Source organism: Dreissena polymorpha, chromosome 14 (genome assembly GCF_020536995.1).
Source record: "Dreissena polymorpha isolate Duluth1 chromosome 14, UMN_Dpol_1.0, whole genome shotgun sequence".
In the NCBI taxonomy this organism is placed as follows: Eukaryota; Metazoa; Mollusca; class Bivalvia; order Myida; family Dreissenidae; genus Dreissena; species Dreissena polymorpha.
In genome coordinates, this window is record NC_068368.1 from 44,795,274 (window position 1) to 44,820,732 (window position 25,459).

General features: G+C 34.9%; 2 protein-coding genes across 2 annotated transcripts in view; both read left to right on the top strand.

The window, feature by feature from the left end:
- The window catches only part of LOC127858366 (zeta-crystallin-like), a 306,504-nt gene that overhangs the window by 113,939 nt on the left and 167,106 nt on the right, over positions 1-25,459 (top strand). The window lies entirely within an intron of this gene.
- The window catches only part of LOC127858361 (DBH-like monooxygenase protein 1), a 12,041-nt gene continuing 6,706 nt past the window's right edge, over positions 20,125-25,459 (top strand). Inside the window, exons 1-6 of the mRNA XM_052395429.1 lie at positions 20,125-20,564; positions 21,843-21,937; positions 22,512-22,661; positions 23,236-23,412; positions 23,731-23,811; positions 25,283-25,459. Of these exons, the coding sequence (XP_052251389.1) occupies positions 20,378-20,564; positions 21,843-21,937; positions 22,512-22,661; positions 23,236-23,412; positions 23,731-23,811; positions 25,283-25,459 (867 nt within the window). The 5' untranslated portion in view covers positions 20,125-20,377. The remainder of the gene's footprint in view (positions 20,565-21,842; positions 21,938-22,511; positions 22,662-23,235; positions 23,413-23,730; positions 23,812-25,282) is intronic.

A 25,459-nucleotide genomic window follows, 5' to 3' on the forward strand; every position in this document is an offset into this window, starting at 1 on the left:
CTAATATGATTCAAAAGTGTGCGTCGCATGCCATTTCTTCTTTTGATTCATTTTATACTAAAACGTTAATGAAAAAAGCACCGCATACAATTTTTTTCTTTGAATCATGTTATACCATTATAATACTAGAGGCATTTGAAGCATATATAGGTGTCAAGTTTGCAGCCCTGAATATCTTAGACAATTACATCGACACCATTAGCAACAACATAAAGGATGTCCTACTGTCACCGGCTGAAGAGTACATTGGAGGATGAGAAGGAAGAACGAGGCATGTATGACGACCAAAATCATGGATATTGTTACAAAAGAAGAGAGCTGAGGCATGCGAAGCACATCAACCTGGACTCAATGGAAATTACCAGAAAGCGAATAGGGAGGTAAGGAAGAAGATAAAAGAGAACAAGGAGAAATGAATTTAGGAACACTACATCATCATAGACAGTCATATGACTGCAGATAGCAATTAGACGGCCTCCATCACCCTCAAGACCCTCACGAAAACCGGTAAGCCCATATCCAGTGTTATAGCAGTAGCTTACGAGAATTTTTTTTACGGAGAGTGCCGCAGTCCTAAACAGAAAACTGACCTCTGCAACTATCGGCTTCAACCGAACCCCAGCCTCCTTCCGAAACAATCCCAGACCAAAAGCGGACGACGAAAATCCGACCATACTTACGTCACAGGTGGAGGAGGCAGTGCGTATTCTTAAGGCAGGAAAATCTCCGGGAGTGCATAACGTCCCTTACGAGCTGATCAAACACGGAGTAGATTATTTACGGCACTTTGCCAAAAAATCTGGGAGGAAAAGAATTGTCCAAAAGGAATGAACCCAGTCACTGGTCGTAACCCTACCGAAAAAGGTTACGCTCAAGTTGTTCGAGAATTAACGAACCATCAGTCTAATCAGTAATCCCAGCAAAGTCAAGCAATGCATAATCCGTAATCGATTGAAAAGTAGAGCCGATGAAATGATGGCCGAAGAGCAGACTTAATTCAGGACTAGGCGAAGAACAGATCTTAAACTGCAGAATCTTTATTGAGAAACAACTGCAATACCAACGTGACTTCTTACACAACTTCAATGATTAAAAAAAAGCTTTTAACCGCGTTTGTCATGATGAGCTATGCCATGTTATGAGAGGATTTAACATTGACAACGGGCTTGTGCACGTCTTTCAAGAACTATAAGGAAACCCCACCAGTGCAGTTCTTCTCAACGGACAACAGGGAGATTTCTTCAGAGCATCAGTGTGCGTCCGTCAGGGATGTCAGCTCTCTCCCGTCCTTATTACTTATTCCTTAAGAATATAATGCAGGAGACTCTACATGACCACCACACCTCTATCTCCATCGTTAGAAGACCCACATCGAACTTGAGATTCGCTGATGACATTGACCCAATGGTTGACACCATCTCACCAACAGACTCTATGAAAAAGCAAGAGCATACGTGATGGAGGGTAGCACGGAAAAGTCGAAAGTTCTGGTGAACAGCATAATCAACACCAGTGCAGAAATCAATATGAACGACATGAAGCTAGAAGAAATAACCAGCTTCAAAAACTTGGGCGCAAACCTGTCCAAGATGGTACCAGTACCGCTGAGGTCCAAAAAGAATTACAATGGCGACCACAGCGATGGCCAGACTGAGCAGGTTGTTGACAAGCAGTTCCATCAGCTTTTTCCACCAAAAACAGACTCTACAAGTCCCTCATAGTCTCTACCCTCATCTACGGTTGCGAGACCTGAGCGCTTCACGCGGAGACAGAACGCCGGATACAGGCATATGAACATTAATGTCACCGAAGCCTGCTCCTCATCTCCGATATAGAGCACAATACCAACGAGTACGTCCGGAACATGTCTGCAACGCTTTTTGCACACAATAGACCTGACTGGAGGAGGTTTTATGTACCGTCGTCTCTAATTTCCCCTGAACGGCAAAATCTGCCAAGGGGTTGATGATGATGGATACGCTAATATGATGCGTGTCACACGCAAATCTCCTTCTGATTCATCTTAAACTTATGCGAAACAGAAGTGCGCGATACATGCCATTTTTCATTCTGATTCATGTCGAACCAATATGATGCAGAGTTGCTCGCCGCATACCATTTCTCCGTCTAATTCACTGTATACTAATATGATGCAGAAGTTAGCGTCATATATCAATTTTTTCTTATGGTTGTTACGTATGCCAGTTGGTACATCAAGCTGACCACAGGCCATGGATTTTCATGTCATAATCTAACACCTGTGATGTGCGGGCCGTCCTGCTTTCCTTAAAAATAAATTCATTGCATTCATCTAATAATTAAGCGGGGAAAATGCAATAGGACCGAATTCCTCACCTTGTTCTAATAATTCCATTTTAATAACTGTGTTTGTCTATGTTGAACGAAATAATATTGTTAAACATTTACTAATAATATCTCACATTCACTTATTATTGCTTAAAGGCATATTACTTTATATTTATATATATATATATATATATATATATATATATATATATATTTATATTTATACTTTATTTTTATTATATATAAATATATAAATATATATATATATATATATATATATATATATATATATATATATATATATATATATATATATATATATATATATATATATATGTATCGCATATATGTTATATAAACTATTTGGACTGAAAATTCCAAATTACTTGGTAATATTGCGCCACTTAGAACCATAATTCAACACAAAACTGTTATTGCACGTGAGGTTTAAATTACATTGCCTTAATGGTACAATACTGCTCATCTCGAAATGGTGTCTCCTTAACGATTATTGAGGCCATATATTACGATCAGAGTCTATAATAAATTAAATAAATGCGTAAGCTATATTTCTTTTCGGACATTTGAACAGATAGTAAATAGGAAATGTTCCATGCTTCAATACAGAAGCCATTTTTCTCTTTCATGAAACGAATGCATTCCACCGTTTCTATGTATTGTATATTATATGTCTTATAAAACACACATCGGAGTTTGTAAAAGGTTCAATTCTTTTGAAACGCGTTTATAGTTTCTGAACAGCTTGTATACGCTTTTGTACGGCACAGCCTGTGCTGTAAGAAATCACTGACTCATCAGATGGGAGCCGCCCATCAACAAGTGTTTCAATCCCAGGACACTCTCCGGGCGGTGGAACCGCATTGCTGATCAGGCACTACGGGTCAGTGCTTAGCTGCCAGCTCTTTTCCTCCCTCTTAATACATAGCAAACGAGACGCTTTCTCTGCGGCTTGATCCAGTCTCCAAACAGCTTTCTTTCTCTCTCCTCCTCTGATTCATAGGTGATTGTGCGGGAAAATCTCTGGCGCCAGTTTCGATCGGGAAAAGTCATGTTTTCCAACCGCGGGATTGCGCTGATCTATGAGAATAGTGTACTCGACTTTCTTCCGCTTATATCCCATATCGCACCTTGTTTCCCATGGGACGTTGAGTTCAATTGTCACCAGCTTCTTGTATTTGGTGGACCATATCACTATGTCCGGCCTCAGTGTTGTTTGGAAGATCTCGTGGAAGACCAGCTTCTTCCCTAAGTCGACTTTCATCTCCCATTGTTCTGATTCATCTAGTTTCTTCGTGCTTCTAGGAGCTGGCTTTGTGTCTGTTTACTCTGCCTTGACAAAGTTGATCTTTGTAGATGCTTATATTTAACTTTTCACTATTTAAAAATGCGTTTAAAATAATTATTTATGTTCAGTTCTTGATATATGATAACCATAGAAATCGTTGATTCTTTGCTTAAGTAACGATAGAAACTGTTTTGAACAGCAACTTGTATTATCCAAACTAACCCAATTTTACTAAGTAGGTGAAAATTTAAAATTATGTTTCATAATGATGTATATAATTAATATTAATTTAATTTTATTACTTTCGTGCATCTTGAACCAGTTTTTTTTCACGATTGTACAGGAATAAGAAGTGCACAGTTATGGGTCGGCTCACCAATTTACACTTCACAAGTATTGGACAAATTCATGTGTAATAAATATAATGAAACTATTACAACGATCTTAACTAGGCTTTATGAGATGATGATGATGGTGGTGGTGGTGATGATGATGATGATAAGTCGTCGATGACAATCACGATGAAGAAAATAATGATGATGATGACGGTGGTGGTGGTGGTGGCGATTATAATAATATTGATGATGAGCATGCTGCTGCTGCTGATGATGATGACGATAATAATAAAGAAGAAGAAGATAATGATAATGATGATAGATGTTTTGAAAGTCCTGGACATGCCATTTTGTTTGGCAAAATTGATTTAAATTTGAATTGCACTAAACTTTGCACTTGTTTAACATAAAGCATTTGTTAATCAATTAGATAAACTGAATCTCCTAAATGATAATTACGTGCAAACGTTCCATGATGTAAAGCGGCATAACGTGTGCTTCGGAAAATATACTCGACCTTTTATGGCAAGGCTAAATATATTGTTATCTATAAATGCCTAGTTAATCCTTCTTTATGTGACCTCATACATATCGCAGTTTATGAGGTCCTTCCGCGCCCGAGGCTGTATAATGTAAAGTTTCGGTGCATGTATCAGTACTCCTTAACGTACAATACTCAAGACAGTAAAATATTTTTGTATCATATCTGCAGTTCCCAGGTATCTTTTGCTACCGAACGATATTCAATTTCAGTGTCGTAGTGTACTTTTGAAAGGAAAGCCGGATTAACCGGAGCGAACCCTGCCCGCCCTGTATTGTGCACCACTCCAAAAGCACACGTGCATCGGGAGCGGGTCAAAACCCGTATTTTTTAGTTAAGAAGTGCGGGTACCAGCCAATACGCTTACCAGACAGTCTGTTAGTACACCTCCCCTACTACCAAGGTGTGTGTGTTTATTAGGTCCTTCTACATCTGAGGCTGGATTATGTGTGGACCCGGAGTATGTCCCAGCATTGCAATCTAAGCTTACTACTAAACACCTTGCCTACGATCCTCAAAATATGAACAGAGCGCTTAAAATCAAAAATAGGTACACGTGGCCGACGGATGTATTGTGGATTAAGACAGCATAAGCTTTTCACATTACACAAGATGATCAACCCGTGATCATCCCATAGCTTCAACGCGTTCTTGTTAGCGTAAACATATCAAATGTTTTGTTTGATGTCTTGTAAAACATATTTTATCATTTCTTGAACTTGACTGACTTATAATATGTATTGTCATTTATGAAGCTATGTTAAACATGTACGATAATGAAAGGATGGACAATTAAAAGTTGCGTACTGTCGTAGTGACTTAACCCATACTATATATTGGATTTTAACACGATAAGTATGCCGATTTCGATATCCTTGAATGCTTTTTCATAGATTTAGTTTATATTAAATTGTCAAGTGTTGGCCGACTTTCGTCCTAGTTTATTTTTTAATAATAAATATAACACCAACTGCGATATTGCGATAATATTGTTTCAACTTTATTATTTGTACATATTTTATTGCACGTATATTGCTGTCTACAACTGCATATAATATAGAATTATCCTACAGATTCTCCCTTTTTTGTTTACCAGGTACGCTTTCTTTTGAACTAACCAATGTCATCTACGGAACTCATTAAGAGATGGTTTGTGTAATTCCGTAAATTGCAAAAAAAACTATGAGCATACAAAAAAGTGTTTGATCATACTTTAAAGAAATTCAATTAATAAATACATATGTGCTTCTTCATTTGGCGTTGTGATCAATTTATGTTATATTTTATATGTTTCTAAAACGTAGAAGCGTAACACTTAAAACCTTTGATAGTATGCATCATCCAGATGGATACGAATACCATGGACGATGCTGAGTTTTGGTGTTAAATGTACATATGAAAGAGCGCTTTTTGAAAGCAGTCAAGACTCTGCCAGGAGGTAACACGATTGCTGTCAGTACACATCAGTAGTTGTTTGCCAAGCTCTATACACAATTGAATGTGGTAAATATCTGTATTTTCTACAAAACGGCGAATTATAAATATTTTGGAAATATCGTATTTGCTGCTTGTATTCTACATTTCATAATACTGACATCTGACATATTATATTACCATTAATTTGATTTATTTTGAAACATCGGTAGTCATGTCCTGCTTAAGCAATTTGAACATTAAACACAGAGCATTTACTATCTGTCTGAAAAAGAAAGATGTATAGTCAGGGAATTCAATAGTTTTTGAAAACGAGTAGTCAAATGACCCTATGCTTGAAATTGTCTGAGGTCAAATGAAAAGTTCAGGGGTCAAAATACAAATACTAGATATTTTGTTCATAGATATTAGTTGATTGCTCTAAAAATATTGCTTTGTATAACTTTTAGTATATCTTGCTTAACTAAAAACCAATTTTTTGTATAATAAAACATAAATTTTATATTAGATTCATGAAAACATTTGAATCAAAATGATGCAAAGAAAATAAATTGGAGGAGTCAAAAGTGACATAATTGCAAAATGCTTGCATCAAAAAGCAGGATTCTGCTCAATTGAAATCACTGTATAGTTCTTTTACATTTCAGTTGGTTTCATTGTCATGTGTCACAACATTCAGTTGCATCTCTATTTATAACTATAAATGGGAATTGTGTCCTCTCAAGACAATGTAAACTGAAAGAAAAACTATGTTTATAGGGAACAATTTATGGCGATTGTCTATGAATTGGCTTGTGTTGTCCTCATTTAAACAACATGTTTGTCTGACGCATATTCTGTTCTAACAATTGTGACGAGATGGTTTATATTTCGAGTACCGGTAACAATGAATGTGGCTTCGCTTCGCCACTGATCGCAATTAAAAATTCAACGTTTGGCCCCAACAGGTTTTGAACAAAAATTAAAGAATACAAAACGAAACAAACAATAACATTTAATTGTTTTTCGTTAAAAACGTACATACGCAACATCAATACTAATCTGTAAGATTAAAGTTACACTATGCATATTTAAAAGTAAATGGCGCAAAAGAAGGTTTAAAGGGGCCTTTTCACAGATTTTGGCATGTTTTGAAGTTTATGATTAAATGCTTTATATTGATAAATGTTAACATTTGATCTAAAAAGCTCCATTAAAACATCAAGAATAAAATTTTAAAAAGGAAAAAATAGTAGGCCGCAGCAGGGCTCGAACCAGTGACCCCCGGAGTCCTGAAGTAAAAACCAATTAGACCGCTCGGGCATCCTGCCAAGTATGTATGAAAGACGTATTTTATAGTATATATACGCAATCTTTGTAGTTTAACAAAATTAAACGACAACAACAGAACTCTCCAAATTATTCAATCGTTTCGCGTTGCAACGTTTTATAATTTTCAGGTTTTTAAATCGTCAAAACATGCATATAATGGCTATATTAGACCATTGTAAATGTTCAGCATTACTGTTTCCTCACAAATTTCATAACTAAAACGAAAATTTGCAAATCTAAAACAACTTTTTTCAATTTTGTCAATTTACGAAAACCTGAAATTATCCCTTTAACGGGACCGTCAATCACAAACGACGAAAAAAGAAGTTCCAAAATACCGTATTGTTTTACAATTATCAGTTTATATTGATTAAAATATCACGACTAGTATATTACAGTGACGGTCCCTTTAACATAGTTTTAATTATATAACTAATTGGATTTTGTAATTGCTATTAATTATTGTTGTGAATACATAATAAAGTTCAAATTGTTAAATTGTGTTTTAAAATATTTTTACCAATTACAATGCCATTAAAATAAAATTTAAGTCTGATGCTTCCATGGCATCAACAACAAATGGAGCGAACGTTATGATTTCATTGTAATTATATTGTAAGCGATTATGAATAAGTGTGTCATTTCAATAGCTCATTACTGTCAACATTGATGAACATGCTTATAGAACCATGGTTATGTCTACAGAGCATGGCACTGTAACATGTGACCCCTCTGGGAAAACTAACGCTCATGCTACTGTTGTACTGTTTTCGTTCAAGCTCTAAACAATACTGTGATCACTGCAAATCAGCTCTTCTTTGGCTGTTTGGACAATGTTAAAAAGTTACAGGCTATCAGGAAGCTAGTGAGGCAACACAACTATGTATAAAATGGTGTTTCCCCAAACAGCATGTGAATCAACTTTAAACTATGTACGAATATGTGATTATAAACCGTTAATGTGAAATTACAAAAAAAATACAAACAAGAGATGTGTTTGTCAGAAACACAATGCCCCCTATTGCATCGCTTTGAAATAAAATTTCAATATATCATTTGGCAGGTATAGAAATGATCTCCGTTTTAAAGCTTATTACTTCCATTGGATTGTATTTTTTTACTTTTGACCTTAAAGGATGACCTTGACCTTGACCTTTCACCATTCAAAATGTGCAGCTCTATGAGATACACATGCATGCAAAATATCAAGTTGCTATCTTTAGTATTCAAAAAGTTATGACCAAACTTTAACGAAGGTTAAAGTTTTAGGAATGAAAAATACAATATATGACCTTTGGCCTTAAAGGATGACCTTGACCTTGACTTTTCACCACTCAAAATGTGCAGCTCCATGAGATACACATGCATGCCAAATATGAAGTTGCTATCTTCAATATTGCAACAGTTATCAAACTTTTACCAAGGTTAAAATTTTGGGACAGAATGACAGACAGGCCAAAAACAATATACCCCCTCTTCTTCGAAGAAGATAAGGGGCATAAAAATATACAAATGATTTTTTATAAATATTTTATGTCTGAAACAATTTTAATGGTACAAAAACAGGTAATTTAAATCCAATAAACGTATTTTAAACAGTTTAACTAAAAGATTTAATACATATGTAATAGCAATCCTCCGATAACTAAATAAAGTTGTTGCACTTGACCTTTCATTACTTGTACATGTAGGTTCATCATGCACGCATTAATAATGTATGTTACCGAATATAATGTGTTTAACCTTTATAAACTAAGAAACATCTGTTCAAAGAACACCAGTCCTGTGTCTAAATATTTGACATCTTGGCAAGTTAAGTAGTATTGATAGGATAATAATGCATACTTATACATATCTATTTATTTAGCCGGTCAGTCAGCCGCCCCCTTATGGTCAGTCATTCACCCGGTAAAATGGCCAGTTAGTTCCCCACTTTAATGGTCAGTTTCCTACTTGGTCTAAGAGTCAGTCTGTCATACAGTGAAATGGTTCCTTAATTGCTGGGTTTAATGGTAAGTCAGTCGTCCAGTCAAATGATCAGTAAGTCACTGGGTCTAATTATCAATCAGTCGCCAATTCTTATTGTTCATGTAAGTCTAATAGTCTAATAGTAAGTTGCCCATCTTAATGGCCAGTCAGTCAACAAGTCTGATAGTAATTTGCCAAGTCTAAAAGTTAGCCCCGAAGTATAATAGTTAGTCGACCAGTTTAATAGTCAGTCTCTTAGTCTTACAGTAAGTCATACAGTCTAATGGTCAGTCAGTCGCCTGGTCTTTTAGCCAGTCGCCCAGTCTAATAGTCCGTTGCCAAGTATAATAGTTAGTTGCCAGTCTAAAAGTCAGTCGCCCCGTTTATAATAGTCGCCCAGTTAAATAGTAAGTCGCCCAGTCTAAAAGACAGTCACCCAGTCTAATAGTCAGTCGAACAGCCTTATGGTAAGTCAGTCATCCAGTCTAATAGTCAGTTGCACAGTCTAATGGTCAGTCAATCACCTAGTATAATAGTCATTTATTCTGTCGAACAGTCAATCAATCACTTAGTATAATAGTAGGGCATTCATTTTATCTAATAGTAAATAAGACAATCAGTCGCTTAGTCTCATAGTAAGACAGTCATTAAGTCTAATAGTCAGTCAGTCACTTAGTCTCATAGTCAGAAAGTCACTTAGTCTAATTGTCAGACAGTCACTTAGTCCCATAGTCAGAACCTCACTTAGTCAAATAATCAGTGAGTCACTTAACCTAAAAGTCAGTTATCTAGTCTAATAGTCAGTCAGTCAATAAATCTAATTTTCAGTCAATCACTTAGTATAATAGTCAGTCAGTCACTTAGTTTTATAGCTAGTCAGTCACTTAGACGCATAGTAAGTCAGTACCATAGTCTAATAGTCAGACAGGTAATTAGTCTAATAGTTAGTCAATCACATAGTCTTATAGTAAGTCAATCACTTAGTTTAAAAGGCAGTCACTAATATAGTATAATAGTGAGACAGTCACTTAGTCTTATAGTCAGTCAGTCAATTAGTCCCATAGTCAGTCAATCACTTAGTCAAATAGAGAGTCAGTCACTTAGTATAATAGTCGGTCAGTAACTTTGTCTTAAAGCAAGGCAGCCACTTATTCTAAAAGTCAGACCATCACTTAATCTCATAGTCAGACAATCACTTAGTAAACTTAAATTATAACTTGGAATATTGTGTGACACAAACAGTTAAAACTAACAGTTTGTTACTCGTTTAATCTTTGTAACCATAACACATCTAGAATCTTTAATTTAGCCGTTGCTATAAAAAACACTGATTTGTAATGGGTTAAATTTATTTTTCGTAATATTTTAAGAAATATACGTTGATTTTCATTATTTATGGGGCTTTAAAAGGCCCTGATAATTACTGTTAAAGAACAGACCGGTCAGTATGCAAATAGTTGTTTATATCAAGCATGAGTCTGTAGCACAATTACCACTGCAATTAAGACTTTTTGCACAATCACTATACATACTTCAGCATTGTCCCTTATAACTTGGCCTTTGCAACAATCATATTTCTTTGCACCTGGAAGGCACCTATCAAGGATGTCAACTGTATCTTCTCATAGATCCCTGAGATAAGTCTATACCTGTAATAGTTTAATGAATTAAGTAACAAGAACAAATATACAAGAGCTTATCACAGTTGTGCCATTCCTGCCGAAATGTGTTTGCTTGTATGACAACATTTGTTTTAAAAAGTAGAATACTTTTTGTAAAACATGGCACCTGTGTCATCTATTTATATTTCAAGGATCAATTAATTATATAGTGTTGGAGTTATGCTGTAGAGAGTAAAATATATGGAAATGAAAGAAAGGGAGGTAATTAAAAAAGAAGACTATAAACAGTTACTGTTCATGATCACTGTACTTTTCCTTAAACTCATCTATTCATTTTACAGTGAATTCTTCAGTGTTCAAATTAAAATACATGTATTATTGTAAAAATTAGATAAAGGGAGATATTAAAAATTGAAAAGCTAAAATATTTACTATTAAATTTAATTAAATATAATTACAAATTATAAATAAATAAAATATAAATAACAAATAAACAAAATAAAGGAAGATAATTAAAAAACAATGGCCGAAAGAGTTATGGTTCATGGTCACTGCACTTCTCCTACTTGCCATCTGTTTATATTTCTAGTTTCAAGTAAATCCCTTCAGAAGATTTAGAGTTATACTCCGGACAAAAACTTACTTTGAAATTAAATAAAGGGAGATAATTAAATAACTAAGGTAGATAAAGTTATGGTTCTTAATCACTGCACTTCTCCTACTTGCCATCTGTTTATATTTCAAGTTTCAAGTAAATCCCTACATTAAATTAAGATTTATGCTTCGGAAAGAAATTTACTTTGAAATTAAATAAAGGGATATAATTAAAAAACTAAGGTAGATAGAGTAATGGTTCCTAGTCACTGCATTTTTCCTACTTGCCATCTGTTTATATTTCAAGTTTCAAGTTAATCCCTGCAGTAGATTTAGTGTTATGCTCCAGACACAAATTTACTTTGAAATTAAATAAAGGGATATTATTCACAAACAGACGGACGGGACCAATTACTATATACCCTCAGAATTTTTTTTCAGCGGGGATAAAAAAGTTTTTTGCATTAAATGGGTCATGTCACAAAACACTGAATTCAAGACTTTGACTAAACACAATTTTAAGGCAATTCTTAATCAAATGCCAAATTAATGTCTTCGATAATTTTGCTACCAAGCACAAATTGTGAAGGTCCCTAAGGTTCTCTGTTAATTCATTTCCTGCTTATATTATTATGTTTACAGTATTCTGACATAAACATGTAAGGCTTAAATATAAAACATACTTTTGAGCTTACAGCTACAATACTTAAGGAGTAAAATGGAACAAAACACAAAACTTAACCAAATTTTCAATTTTCTAAGCATAAAAGGGGCCATAAATCTGTCAAAATGACAGTCAGAGTTACATGTACATAAGTTTGCATGCACAGTTCCCTAATGATAGTTAGTAAGTGTTGCAAGTATAAAAGCAATAGCTTTGATACTTTAGGAATGAAGTCGACCTAAACACAAAACTTAAACAAATGTTCAATTTGCAAAGTATAAAAAGGGGTATAACTCTTAAAATAATGCTGACAGAGTTATGAACCTTGACCAACACATTTGTCTTTTTGCCATAAAAAAGTATTTCAAGTTTGAGTTAATCATCTTTGATAGTGTTTAAGTTATTTGACATCATAAACAAGAGATGTGTTTGTCAGAAACACAATGCCCCCTAATGCGCCGCTTTGAAGCCATATATTTGACCTTTGACCTTGAATGATGACCTTGACCATTCACCACTCAACATGTGCAGCTTCATGAGATACACATGCATGCCAAATATCTAGTTGCTATCTTCAATAATACAAAAGTTATTGTAAAACGAAGGTTAAAGTTTTGGGACACACACATAAAATGAATGAATAAATGAATGAATGAATGAATGAATGAATGACAGACATACAGACAGACGGACAGACAGGCCAAAAACAATATGCCCCTAATCTTTTATTCCGGGGGCATAAAAACTTTAACCAACGGAAATGGCAACGCCGACACCGAGGCGAGTAGTATAGCTTTCTTTTTTTTCGAAAAGTCGAGGTAAAACAGGGTAATTGAATTCATGAAAAAAAGCAATGTGTGAATTGACATTTTTACTACAGTTCGATGTTCAGTTATTCCGGATATAACTCGGATTGCTGCCTTGGATTCGAAAACGGGTTCAAAGTTCTCCACATACATGTATGCTAAGCCATTAGTGCCGAATTCTGCTACAGCCCAGAGAGTTGCTAGCATCTATGTTTCTGCTAATGGAAACATGTCTGTCAATTGTGGCAATGTGGATAGCGTCTCCATTACCACATTTTTTGCTATGTAAGATTTAAAATACCTTGACATTTTGTGGTGAACTGTGGCTGTATGAATGGGTTGCCTTTTGACTTTTTGGACTTAGGGTGACTTTAAGATTGTATTATTAATGTATTATTATATCAATATTAAGCCAAATTTAGCCAAAATTTCATATTATATCGGACTTGATAACTGTCACACTTAATAAGCAAATAGAAACCCACAAAATAGATGATGTATACAAATTTATTCTATAATTCATAGCATAATGAATGGGGATAGGCGTACTCAAAGTGTAATTTATTGAGAATAATAGAAATGTTTAAACAAAGCATTTTTTAAACGAGCGATGCTATTGGCTGAATTCGACCAAATGACCTTGGTTTTCACCTCACATGATCCAGTTTCAATAGCGGCTGAAATATCATTAGCACAAATGTACACACCAAGTTTCATGAAGATTGGACTAACAATTAACAACTCTTGAGTAATAACACAGGGGTTTTCATGCTATTTACAAAAGGGCCATAAAACATATATGATCCCAAAGCAAAAGAAACCGATCCCAACAGTGTTTTTTCCCAGACACCAATGATAACTTTCTCTCTATGTAAGAAGAAAAAGTTTAATTGTATATCGTATACACACGTTTGTCTAAAACTTCTTTTTCAGGATTTCTTCATAAAATTCTAAATAAATTTTCAACATCAACCCAACCTTAAACCAGAAGTTGAAAACGCAAGTTTCATGATGTATGGACAAAAGCAAAGCTTAATAACTTCCACAATGTGGGGGCAAAAAATAAATAGACAAAAGCTTTTTGATACTAAAATTGAAAAACATTGTTTAAGACAATTTTGAGGATGAAAGTGTGAACCACAAAACTGTGTCCCTGGTATTCATATGTATTTCCTTCTTAAGATAATATCGTTAAGTTAAATACTGGCATTACACAGCTATTATACTAAAACAAAACTCAGGCCCAAACAATCATCGTTGGGGCAAGTCTAGTTTTTTCAGTTCATTACATAATGCTTAAAAAATAAAGTGAAAATAGGAAACAATTTATCTTTTACAAGCCCTTTCGATTGTCTTCATAATAATTGTTACTCCATACCTATAACTAGTTATTAAAAGAGACAGTTCAATCTTATTTACGAATATTTATGAATAAATTACAACTTGAAATAAGCGCCGTTTGAATGTTTACAAATAAGAGTATCTCATTGTGGTCAGGTAAATAACTCAATAAATAAACACTTTCAACAAAACATAATTACATACGTAGCTGCTTGCGATCTTTAGCAGTCACTTGAATCCAACAATGTTGATGGTGAAATAAAACGAAAAAAAAGAGTATATCAACAACATCAACAACAAAAGTAAGGACGAGCGACACAAGAGTGTTAGGGGAGATTACACTACCAAAACTGGTTACGAAACAATATAAGCGACACAAGAGGCTTCGGTGAGATAACCCTACTAAACTGGTTAGAAAAAAAATATGTGTTGCTTTCCTAACATATACGGGTTACTGATCTATTTAACAGTTCAATAGTCATATTCTGCAAGTTATTGTTCAAGCTATTCAGCAAAATTATCATAAACAGACAATGTAACAAGAACACAATGCGCAACATGTGGTTCAACGTGTAAGGTATTATTGTGGTTACAGAACAACAATTGGTGTTTTAAAATAAAATACAATATTGTATAGCAAATATGAAATATTACATACTATGTTATCCATTTTATTACTTGTATATCACCTTGTCAAATCGGACTTTGAAACATACATTATGATAATCAAATGATGAAAACACGAGGCCTGAGGAATAGACACGGCTTTCAGATGTATGGTATGGACGGCGATCATCTGTATATTAGTATAAATAATACTTTTCTTTATATTTATATATATTGATAATAATGTAAATACCTAGATCGACGATAAATATTTTACCGATTTCAAGGGGCTTTTTGCATCTTGGTCGGCAAGATGTCCATTGGCAACGATGCTAGCAAAGTCGTATTGTTCTTTATTTAAATATGCAGTGACTAGTGATTTTCCCCCAGACAACACAGTCACTTTGTTGTTGTTGTTGTTACGGACTAAAGTGATTTTCCACAGACAACACAGTCACATTTTTTTGTTACGGACTTAACTGATTTTCCACAGACAAACTGTAACTTTGTTGTTGTCACGGACATAGTAATTTTCCACTGACAACACAGTCACATTGTTGGTTTTACGGACTGCAGTGATTTTCCCCAGAGAACACAGTCACTTTGTTTTTTTGTTGTTACGGACTAAAGTAATTTTCCACAGACAACACTGTCACTCTGATGTTGTTACCGACTATAATGATTTTCCACTGAGAACACAATTACATTGTTGTTTTTAAGGACTATGTACAATGATGTGGCGTGGAAAACTGCTCTAGGTAACTTGTCAGTCACTTTAATGTGTTAGTCTTTCGCTTTTCATTTATCCCAATAATTAGCTTAGCATTATTGTTCATATAACAGCAAAAACACGCGATTTATAATACGATCTTTTAAACATACAATTATTTTAAGTAATATATTTCGCACTGGACAATTAAAACGTCACTAATTAAACGGAAATATTTAAGGACAATGTTCACAGAGTGGCATACTAAGTTCTATTGATATGTATATGTGTATACATTATATTCCAACGAACGACATAACACTATGATTGAGAGAAATAAGACTTAATAAATTGTGTTTGCAAGTCTAATAGTTATATTATTTCAATATGTATTTTTGAATTTAATTAATCTTTCTTGGCTGCGTTTTAATCAAATCAGACGCCTTTTATGTTATGGAAGGGATTTCTTCTTGTCTACTGGTATCGAGTGTAATAACCATAAAACTACGCTTTTTGCGGTTTGTATATTCGGAAAAAAAGTCAAACACATACCACACGCCGTGCATGCGGATACTTTTATAACATATGGAACTTCGAAAACAGAGAAAAACAAAAGCCACGCGCGAGAGGAGAGTTCTTCAGCTTTTTGCATTTATGTTCTGTTCATTCGGTTTGCAGACACGGGACATTGTTTGGTCATTTAATGTTGTGGCACTTTGTATTGCGAAGAAAGAAATTCGCAGAAAAAAGGTGGATTATATAAAATTAAAGATACAATTCCATCGATAATCAGCATGAATTGGATGATCAGTACATATGTCAACAAAATAAAAATACTTAGAAATAAGCAGAGAACGTGCTTACTTTTCGAAAAAAAAGTTCAATATATCAATTAATGTTACAACATGTTTCATCTTAGTTTACTAACGTATTTGAGAAAATTCAAATGTTTAAAGATTCAGATAATGTTTATGGACACTTCTTTAACCGATCAACTCAATGACAATGGCACTTCAATTCCCGATTATTCGACACATTCACCAGATATAACACACTCTTTTTAGTGAATCAGAAATGCAGAATTCGCTTTGGAATACTGTTATAGTAAGCATGCATTGCATATAAATGTATGTACTAAAGTAGATTAAAAACGAATTACCAATCCCTTTATGCTTATGCTTGTGTACAAATGTGAAAGATAAATGTGAAACTATTTCGATGTGTCTGATGAGTACCGTCTTTATGACCATATATTTTCCAGTTTTCGAGTCACCCAACGGTCGGATTGTCGCATAGTACACGAGCTTGAACAATTTTAACCAACAAGTAACTTAAAGCATAACGGTTGATATAAAGCATGTATAATTATGTCCTCATAAAGGTACTATGGTCAATTACTTATATATTAGATAACATGTCATGAAACATCACTCTGCATAAACTGCTACTAAGAGATAAACATCAGCAGCGATGCAGGTCCGAAGTTATTTTAACTCAACAAATAAAGTGATTTAGGGTCAGTTGAATCGCACTTCGAGCTTACGTTGTGAGCTTACGTTGTGAGCTTATGATGATGATGATGATGATGATGATGATGATGATGATGATGATGATGATGATGATGATGATGATGATGATGATGATGATGATGTGATGCTGATGATGATGCTGATGCTGATAATTATGATGATTGTGTAGGTAATGATAGTGATTATGATATTGATGATGATGAGGAGGAGGAGGAGGATGATAATGATGATGATGATTTTGATGCTGCTGATGATGATGATACTGATGCTGCTGCTGCTGCTGATGATGATGATGATTGTGGTGGTGATGATGATCATGATAATAATGATTATAATGATGATAATGATGATAATGATGATGATGACAACGACGACGACGACGGTGAAGACGACGACAATGACGATGACGATGACGATGATGACGATGACGATGATGATGATGATGATGATGATGATGATGATGATGATGATGATGATGATGATGATGATGATGATGATGTTGATGATGATGATGATGATGATGATGATGATGATGATGATGATGATAATGATGATGATGATGATGATGATAATGATGATGGCGGATCATGATCGTGATCCTGGGGCTCTAGATTGGTGTCCTGGATTTAACTCACATTCCGGGGTTTCTTCGGTCCTTCTATGGCATAATCTAGCTACAGGTGATAATATGAATGATAACATTTGAGTGCATATACGTCTCAACACACACTCAAGTGGGAATGTCACAAAAGCGAGGCCCGGTCGAAAAGTTGTGTATAGATTGTGGCTTTAATGATGTATGGTTAAACCAAGGCGTTTGGGGATTTTGGTATATATTCGTTTTATGTTATTAAAACGAGACTTTCCAATTGTTTATACAAAGATAGACGTCCTACGTGGAACAATAATATGTAAAATACATAAATTGCTTTAAAAATATCCTATACCTATGTTAATGATGACGCTATTTCCATTTACAGATTTACACGCTTTTTCCATTCACAGATTGGCCCGCTATTTCCATTTACATATAGTCCCTCTATTTCCATTTGCAGATTGGCCAATTATTTCCATTTACAGATTGAACCGCTATTTCCATATACAGATTGAACCGCTACTTCCGTTTGCAGATTTGCCCTCTTTTTCCATTCACAAATTGATTCGCTATTTCCATTTACAGATCGAGCCGCTATTTCCATTTACAGATTGACCCGGTGTTTCATTCTACAGACTGGCCCGTTTTTTTCATTTACAGATAGGCCCGCTATTTCCCTTTACAGATTGACCCGGTAGTTCCATTTACAGATTTGTCCGCTATTTCCATTTACAAACTGGCCATCTGTGGACTAAGAGTCTCTGCACATACACATAAAATTAAAACTGGTCGATGGAATCAACCAAAAAGCAATACACTTAAAAGAAAGGAAAGGTACCCATTGTAATGCTCTATAAGATAAATATCATGACGCTTTTGAATGTACCCTGTATCTTGATGTTTATCATGTTCGACCTTATATTATTAAATGTATGTAAGTATATTCCCTTCAAAACAGTATTGTGAATACAACGGTAGCTATGTGTAGTCATACATGGTTGGAACATAGAAAATACTATAAAACGTATACCGACTAATTATATGTTGTATTCTTAAAAGTACACATCTAGTTTTCACTTCCGGGTCTTCTGGACAACTCTGTGATACTGTTTAACTTGTGTGTGTAAAATAATAGAGATACAATTATATCATATTGCTTTTTTATTTGCATTTTGATTTTTTATATCGACATTACGTTTAGAACTCTTTCTGTATTTAATGAATCATTTTAACCGTTAGTGAACTAATGTGCATGTTTTCGTGTGTATTACTCAACAAACTGTATATCAAATGCAATAAATTATATAACATATGTTGTTTGTCTCTTGTGTTTGCAAAACTAGTGTTTGTGTACTTCTTAAATTTTCTAATTTCTATTATATGTTTAATCTAGATTTGATACATACTGCATGTACCCGAGAGACCCTAACCCCCCCCCCCCCCCCCCCCATAAGTAGAATAATAAAAAATAATAAAAAATAATGCTTATTGAAAAAAGTAAAAACTGATTATGTGCATACTAACATGTCCAATAATGGATTAAAATCAAGGTTATTCACATTTCCACAATGCCTGCAGAGATTATCACGGTCACACACATCTCGGACCATACAGTCTTCAAACAACCCGAGGAAACTGAGCCAACTCAAAATAAAATTGACGTGATCGCACACAGTCCCATTCATATCTGAACTTGGAAAACACGACCATATACGATCAACCCCTAAGAAACCACAATAATAGTAATTATCGGAAGCAATCTTCTTATTGAATTTGTCTTAGAATTTAAAAAAAATAAGTTTATGTTTATTAGGATAAACATACTATGTTAATCAGTTCTAATACAAATACTTTATTTTTGTCACGTTATGGAAACTAAAATTACTTGAATACCATATTGTTGTATTTTGAGACTTCTTTTACCAAATTAATTTGATTTGAGGGAAAATGTTTAACATATATTGTACGGCATGTACTGGAAAAGTTGAAAACATGCAGTAATAAATTATAAGAAAGAAAAAAGCATTCAAAATAAAAAAAAGCTGTCCGCTTATTGGGTTGGTCTGAACACGAGCTTCTCACTAAGGCGACCCAGGTAATTTTCTGTGTTCATTTTTTTTAATGTATTAATACATTGGTTTTAATTAATTTCTGTAAACAATTATATACGTTTCGACACCCAAATGTATGCAACATATTTTGGCGGACATTAAACCATACGTTGTAAGTTTGCATTCCCTTAAATTACGCAGTCGTCGCAATCCTAATCGGTAATGCACTCTTCAACAGAATATATATCTAAAAACATCTAGGTCAAAAGTGATGTTAGACAGCGCCGCCGAATAAAACGCGTAAATAAATTGATAAATGGAAAGCCATGTAGGTGTCGAATACAGATAAGTTTATTAGCTCGGAAAGATAACCAAGACTAGTTTTAGGTTTATAAATTGTTTAGGTTTATAAATCCTCGTCAAAGAGACTTACCTGTATTCTAGTATTCTCTATATATCTGTGATCATCAATCTGGGAACACTAGAACGGGCCTTATAAGGTTCCAAAAACAGCTATAATTATATTCCCAACTATGATTAAACAGGAATCCTATATAAACTGTGAACCAGTAACAACTTAGCAAACACAAGGTAATCGCTGAAACCACAAGCCAGCACTAAGACAAAACAAGGACATCGAATAAATACCAAGCCAGTCATGCTCATATGCCTCGTATTTCTTCTTGAGGCGGTGTTTCCCGGGACCTACGGGATCTCGATGCCTAGACTGAAGACCACAGAACCCTTTGATCACGTGGTGCAGCTGGATGAACGCGGGATGTTCACAATGTTTTGGAATTTCAACAGCACCCATATTACGATAGAAGCGCATGTGGAAACAAAAGGTTGGTAATGGTGGTTTCGTTAATATGTTTGACTGACTTGTGTTATAGTAGTTTATGAGTATTAGTATTATGTTATACAAATCATTATATCATATTAGTATTGGAGATTTATATACACGTATATTAAGCGATGCGTATAAAACCAAGCTCAGATAAAATAAGCAGTATTCGACAAGAGCCTGATATCATATATATTTACGCATTGTTTTGTATCAAAGAAATATTTTTAAAATACATCAACAACGGCAACACCGAAACGAAACATAAAGATAAACTGAACAACTCAGCACATGTATCTATTTAGAAACCAGGACACTGCATACAATACAGAAATGAAGAAGGGCCACAATATGTCATATTTCTAAAATAATATGTAATATGGTTGCACGGTTGCTCTTGAACATTGTGTTGGTTGAAGCACCATAGGATGAAATAAGTGCATGGCATGCACGAGTGAATGATAATGTATGTACGAGTGAATGATAATATACGAGTGAATGATAATTTACGTACGAGCGAATGATAATGTACGACTGAATGATAATGTTCAAGTAAATGAAAATGTCCGAGTGAATATAAACGAGTGAATGATAATGTACAAGTTAATGATAATGTACAAGTGAATGGTAATTTACTAGTAAATGAAATTGTTTGAGTAGATGAGAACATTCGAGTTCATGAAACTGTTCGAATGGATGATAATGTTCGAGTGGATGAAAATAAAGGTTAAACGTCAATCCGTGGAGGTGAGCAAAATGTGCGATTAAAAACGATATATTGTGACAACCACACGAGCCATTACAAAACATTATGTATAAGGACATATCAAATATAGCCTTTGAATGTGTATTTTCTTCAATTATTCTGCAGGTTTGCGTCGGCATAGAATATTTTCTGATCATGCGCACACGTTGTACATATTAGGGAAATACATAAAAAAAAACACAAATACGTCGATACTTTTATAAAATTAAAACGTATCCTTATCGACAAAATGCGTCTTAGAATACACGTATTGATAGATATGCTTGATTCATTTCACTATGTTTATGCTGTTGTTTTGATAATGTTTTGCTTTAATTAGCTCAGATCTTAAAATATTAATTTAGTATTATTCATGTACGTTTGTTAAACGCCCATGGAAAGCAGCATATCAGGAAATTATATGGTATACAACACGTTTGGCCCGCATGAATATTTGGGTCTCACTCAAACATGTTGCTTGCAAAGAGTGCTTCATTTGTTACCTGTAACCGAGATTTTGTGATTGTATTGCAGGATGGGTTGGTCTTGGCTTTTCCGGAAACGGAAACATGTTCCCCGGCGACGTTGCCGTAGGATGGGTAACTGATCAGGGACAGACCCACTTTTCGGTATGTTTTAACTTGCAATAAAATTGAATTGTTCCACGGAGCTTGCTACAAGTTTGAAATAATATGCGCAGTCATAGTACACTGTGCGACGTTGAACATGAAGACAGTAAAAAAACAAAAACATAAAAACGTACGTTTATCTGTAAACATTTGCATTGAATGGTGGTTCGAATTTCCGTTTGGGAGCAAACATATTTGCGCCTTACCCTTTCGGTCAATTAATAACAGAAACCAGAAGATCTAAGCTTACAGTGACTCGATACATACATTGGATGACACGTTTTTTCCGGTAATGCTAAAATATCATAACATACTGTGTATGCAATTCTGACACATGTCTGAACACATATAGTAAGACTCAAATTAAAAAAATATGAGCTTGCCCAGATGACAAAACAACTCGATCATATGAATATTTATAAGTTTGAAGTACACATTGTTTTGCACAGGTCGGTAAATCAAATACATTGAGGGATATAAATACCGAACTGTCGAAACAATGAATACAATGAATAATCAGTTGTAAATAAATGTATAGTGCCTTATACAATAATCGGACTGTTATTTTTTTCAGGACCGTCACACGACCGGACATAGCATGCCGGAAGTAGATAAGTCGCAAGACTGGTTCCTACTGCACGCGGAGGAAACGAGCGCTGGTACCGTCTTGAAAATGGTCCGGAAACTACAGACGTGTGACAACGTTGAAGACATAGATATAAACGTAACTACAGAAAACTTGCGTGCCTGCAACCTTACATTCAAACAGCATAACTATGATTTAAATTGATTTTCGTTCTTCTCAACGTTATAAACAATACTTACACTTAAAGACGTATTTTATTTTATTCTTTTTGTAATTTAACATGTTAAAAAGTAAAACTGTCAGACTATTTAATCCAATGAGAACTATCTGATAATTATATGTTGGCGATCCTTACCTTACAGTACCCCAAATCCAAAATGCTGAGTGTCGGAACAATATTATACAAATCGGAGATCAAATTCACCTTTTTATTCAAATCACGAACAGCGTTCCAGCATATACGCTACCTACAGTTTTAAAATAATATGGTTATTAAGTTTCGTTAAGTTTACTTATCTGGAAAAAAACTGTTAAAAAACGCTTTTAGCGCTTGAATTTTTTCAACATTTCACAACCATGATAAATTTTATGATGGCCCATGCGAACCATCACTGTTTCAGCTGTTAATTTTCATAACCTACAGCACTTTGTTAATGCTTTCAGTGCTTTGATTTTCCCACACATTTATCGGCACCGTCCTCGTTCATTTTAGAATGGCACAAACCGCGTGATATACGCATTTAGCTCGGAAGACCCGCAAAACGACGGTCGCATAGTGTACCATGGAACGACACGGGGAACCAAGAGCCTCTTCCTGCTCAATCCGGACAAAGGGGAGGGCAATATCACTGAGACTAAGATTAAGCACTTCGATTTTCTTAATCTGAACGTAAGGATATGTTAATCTATGTATACGTGTTAACGTATAAGAGTTATCACTTTGCTGTATAAGCGCGTTTATTTAAATGGGATGCTATGTGGTAAACTCACTTAAATTTCGTAACGGATTGATTTATTTTAATTTCTACGGGCGGGTAAAATACTGGTATAAAGACATACATGAATTGAAAACTCAAATAATCGTATTATGGTTTAATTAGTAAATAATAGTTCATGATACATTATATATTTCCTTACATCGTAACCATTGCAATATATACTAATTGTTTTATTTCGAAGATAGTTTTACCATACATTTCAATTTCAGTATATGATTCCCAACGACACCACTACTTACCACTGCCGAGCATTTATCATGCCCCCTCTCGGTAAACACCACATGATTAAGGTAGGAACTACTTTTTGTGAATAAATATCAATTACTTAAAGTAAGTATTTCAATACATTAGCATTAACTTCTCTAATATTAGCAAGTATAGAAGTTATGGTAAGATACCAGTGAATATCTTCCAAAACAGTCCATTAAAAATGAACGTGTTCGTAAAATGCCATAACTTTGTCCAAGTGATGATACACGATTACTGGAATCTAACCTACGCTGTGTACCAATGAAGAAATAGAAAACCTCACTGAGGGCCCTATGACAGAATAGTGACCAGCCAGGCAGCCCCAAATAGTATATGGACCGAAGCCGAAGGCTGAGGTCCATCTACTATTTGGGGCTGCCTGGCTGGTCACTTTTCTGCCATTGGGCCTGAAGTAAGGTTTTCTATTTCTTAAATTATACCGAACATTTTTGTGCAGATTAATGTCAATAGAAATAAAAGCAAATAACACAATATAAATTCCATCAATATTTATCAGTTACTATTAATAATAAGTATATAATAATACGATATTTTTGTAAACAAAGGAAACAGTACTCGACAATTCTCTGCGTTGTAAAACTTGCACAAATATTCAAACATAACTAACATTTTAGCGGGCAATATTTTTTCCGCGCGCATCTAGTCAGCGGGCGCAATACTGTTTATCGTCGCTGACTAGATGCGCGCGCATCTTTACCAGGCAATATTCAAAATAACGGACATGTGTAGTTTATGTAAGCAGAGAAGAAACACATTTATGTAAGGTATAATATACACATATGTGACTCACATGTGTAGGCGTCTACCCTTCATCGGAAAATGACTCGAACAAAACATCACTTATAAGTGATTCAAATGCTTAGTAATTGTACTCGCATACGCAAGTGAATTGTGCACATAGAATTTATTACAGTCACATTGACGTATCCCGGATTGATACAATGTGTGTAATGTCCAACCAATCAGGCGGTATAAACAAAGCTGGTCCGTTAATTCAATGTCAATGTCGTTAGCATAACGATGAAACGCACGATCAAGTGTATACAATTTGTCAAACGGGTTTTTACCCTAAGGCATTAGGGCACGTTTCCTATGTCTTCCGCAATTCAAAATACATTACAGTACAAGCAAGGAATGATGTAATGTGTGTTATGTCAAACCAATCAGATGGTATAAACAAAGCTGGCCCGTTAATTCCATGCCAAATAACATACCATATAGATCGTTAGTATTATGATGAAACGTACTATCAAGTGTATACAATTGGTCAAATGTGTTTAAGCCCTAAGGCAATAGGGGACGTAATTCAAGATAATTCAAGCGTAACTGAAGATTCGTCTATTGTCAACATTACAGTACGAGTCCATTATCATCCCCGGAAACGAGAAACACGTTCATCACATCAAATGTGTTTAAGCCCTAAGGCAATAGGGGATGTAATTCAAGATAATTCAAGCGCAATTAAAGATACGTCTATTGTCAACATTACAGTACGAGCCCATTATCACCCTCGGAAACGAGAAACACGTTCATCACATCCTGTTGTCGAGGTGCAAGGTTAACCCGCAGTCTGTTAGTCAATTAAACGGCATGTCGGAAAGATGTTACGAATCCAATACGGTTCCTCACTGCCAGGATTACATACTGGCCTGGGCCATTGGTGGAGAG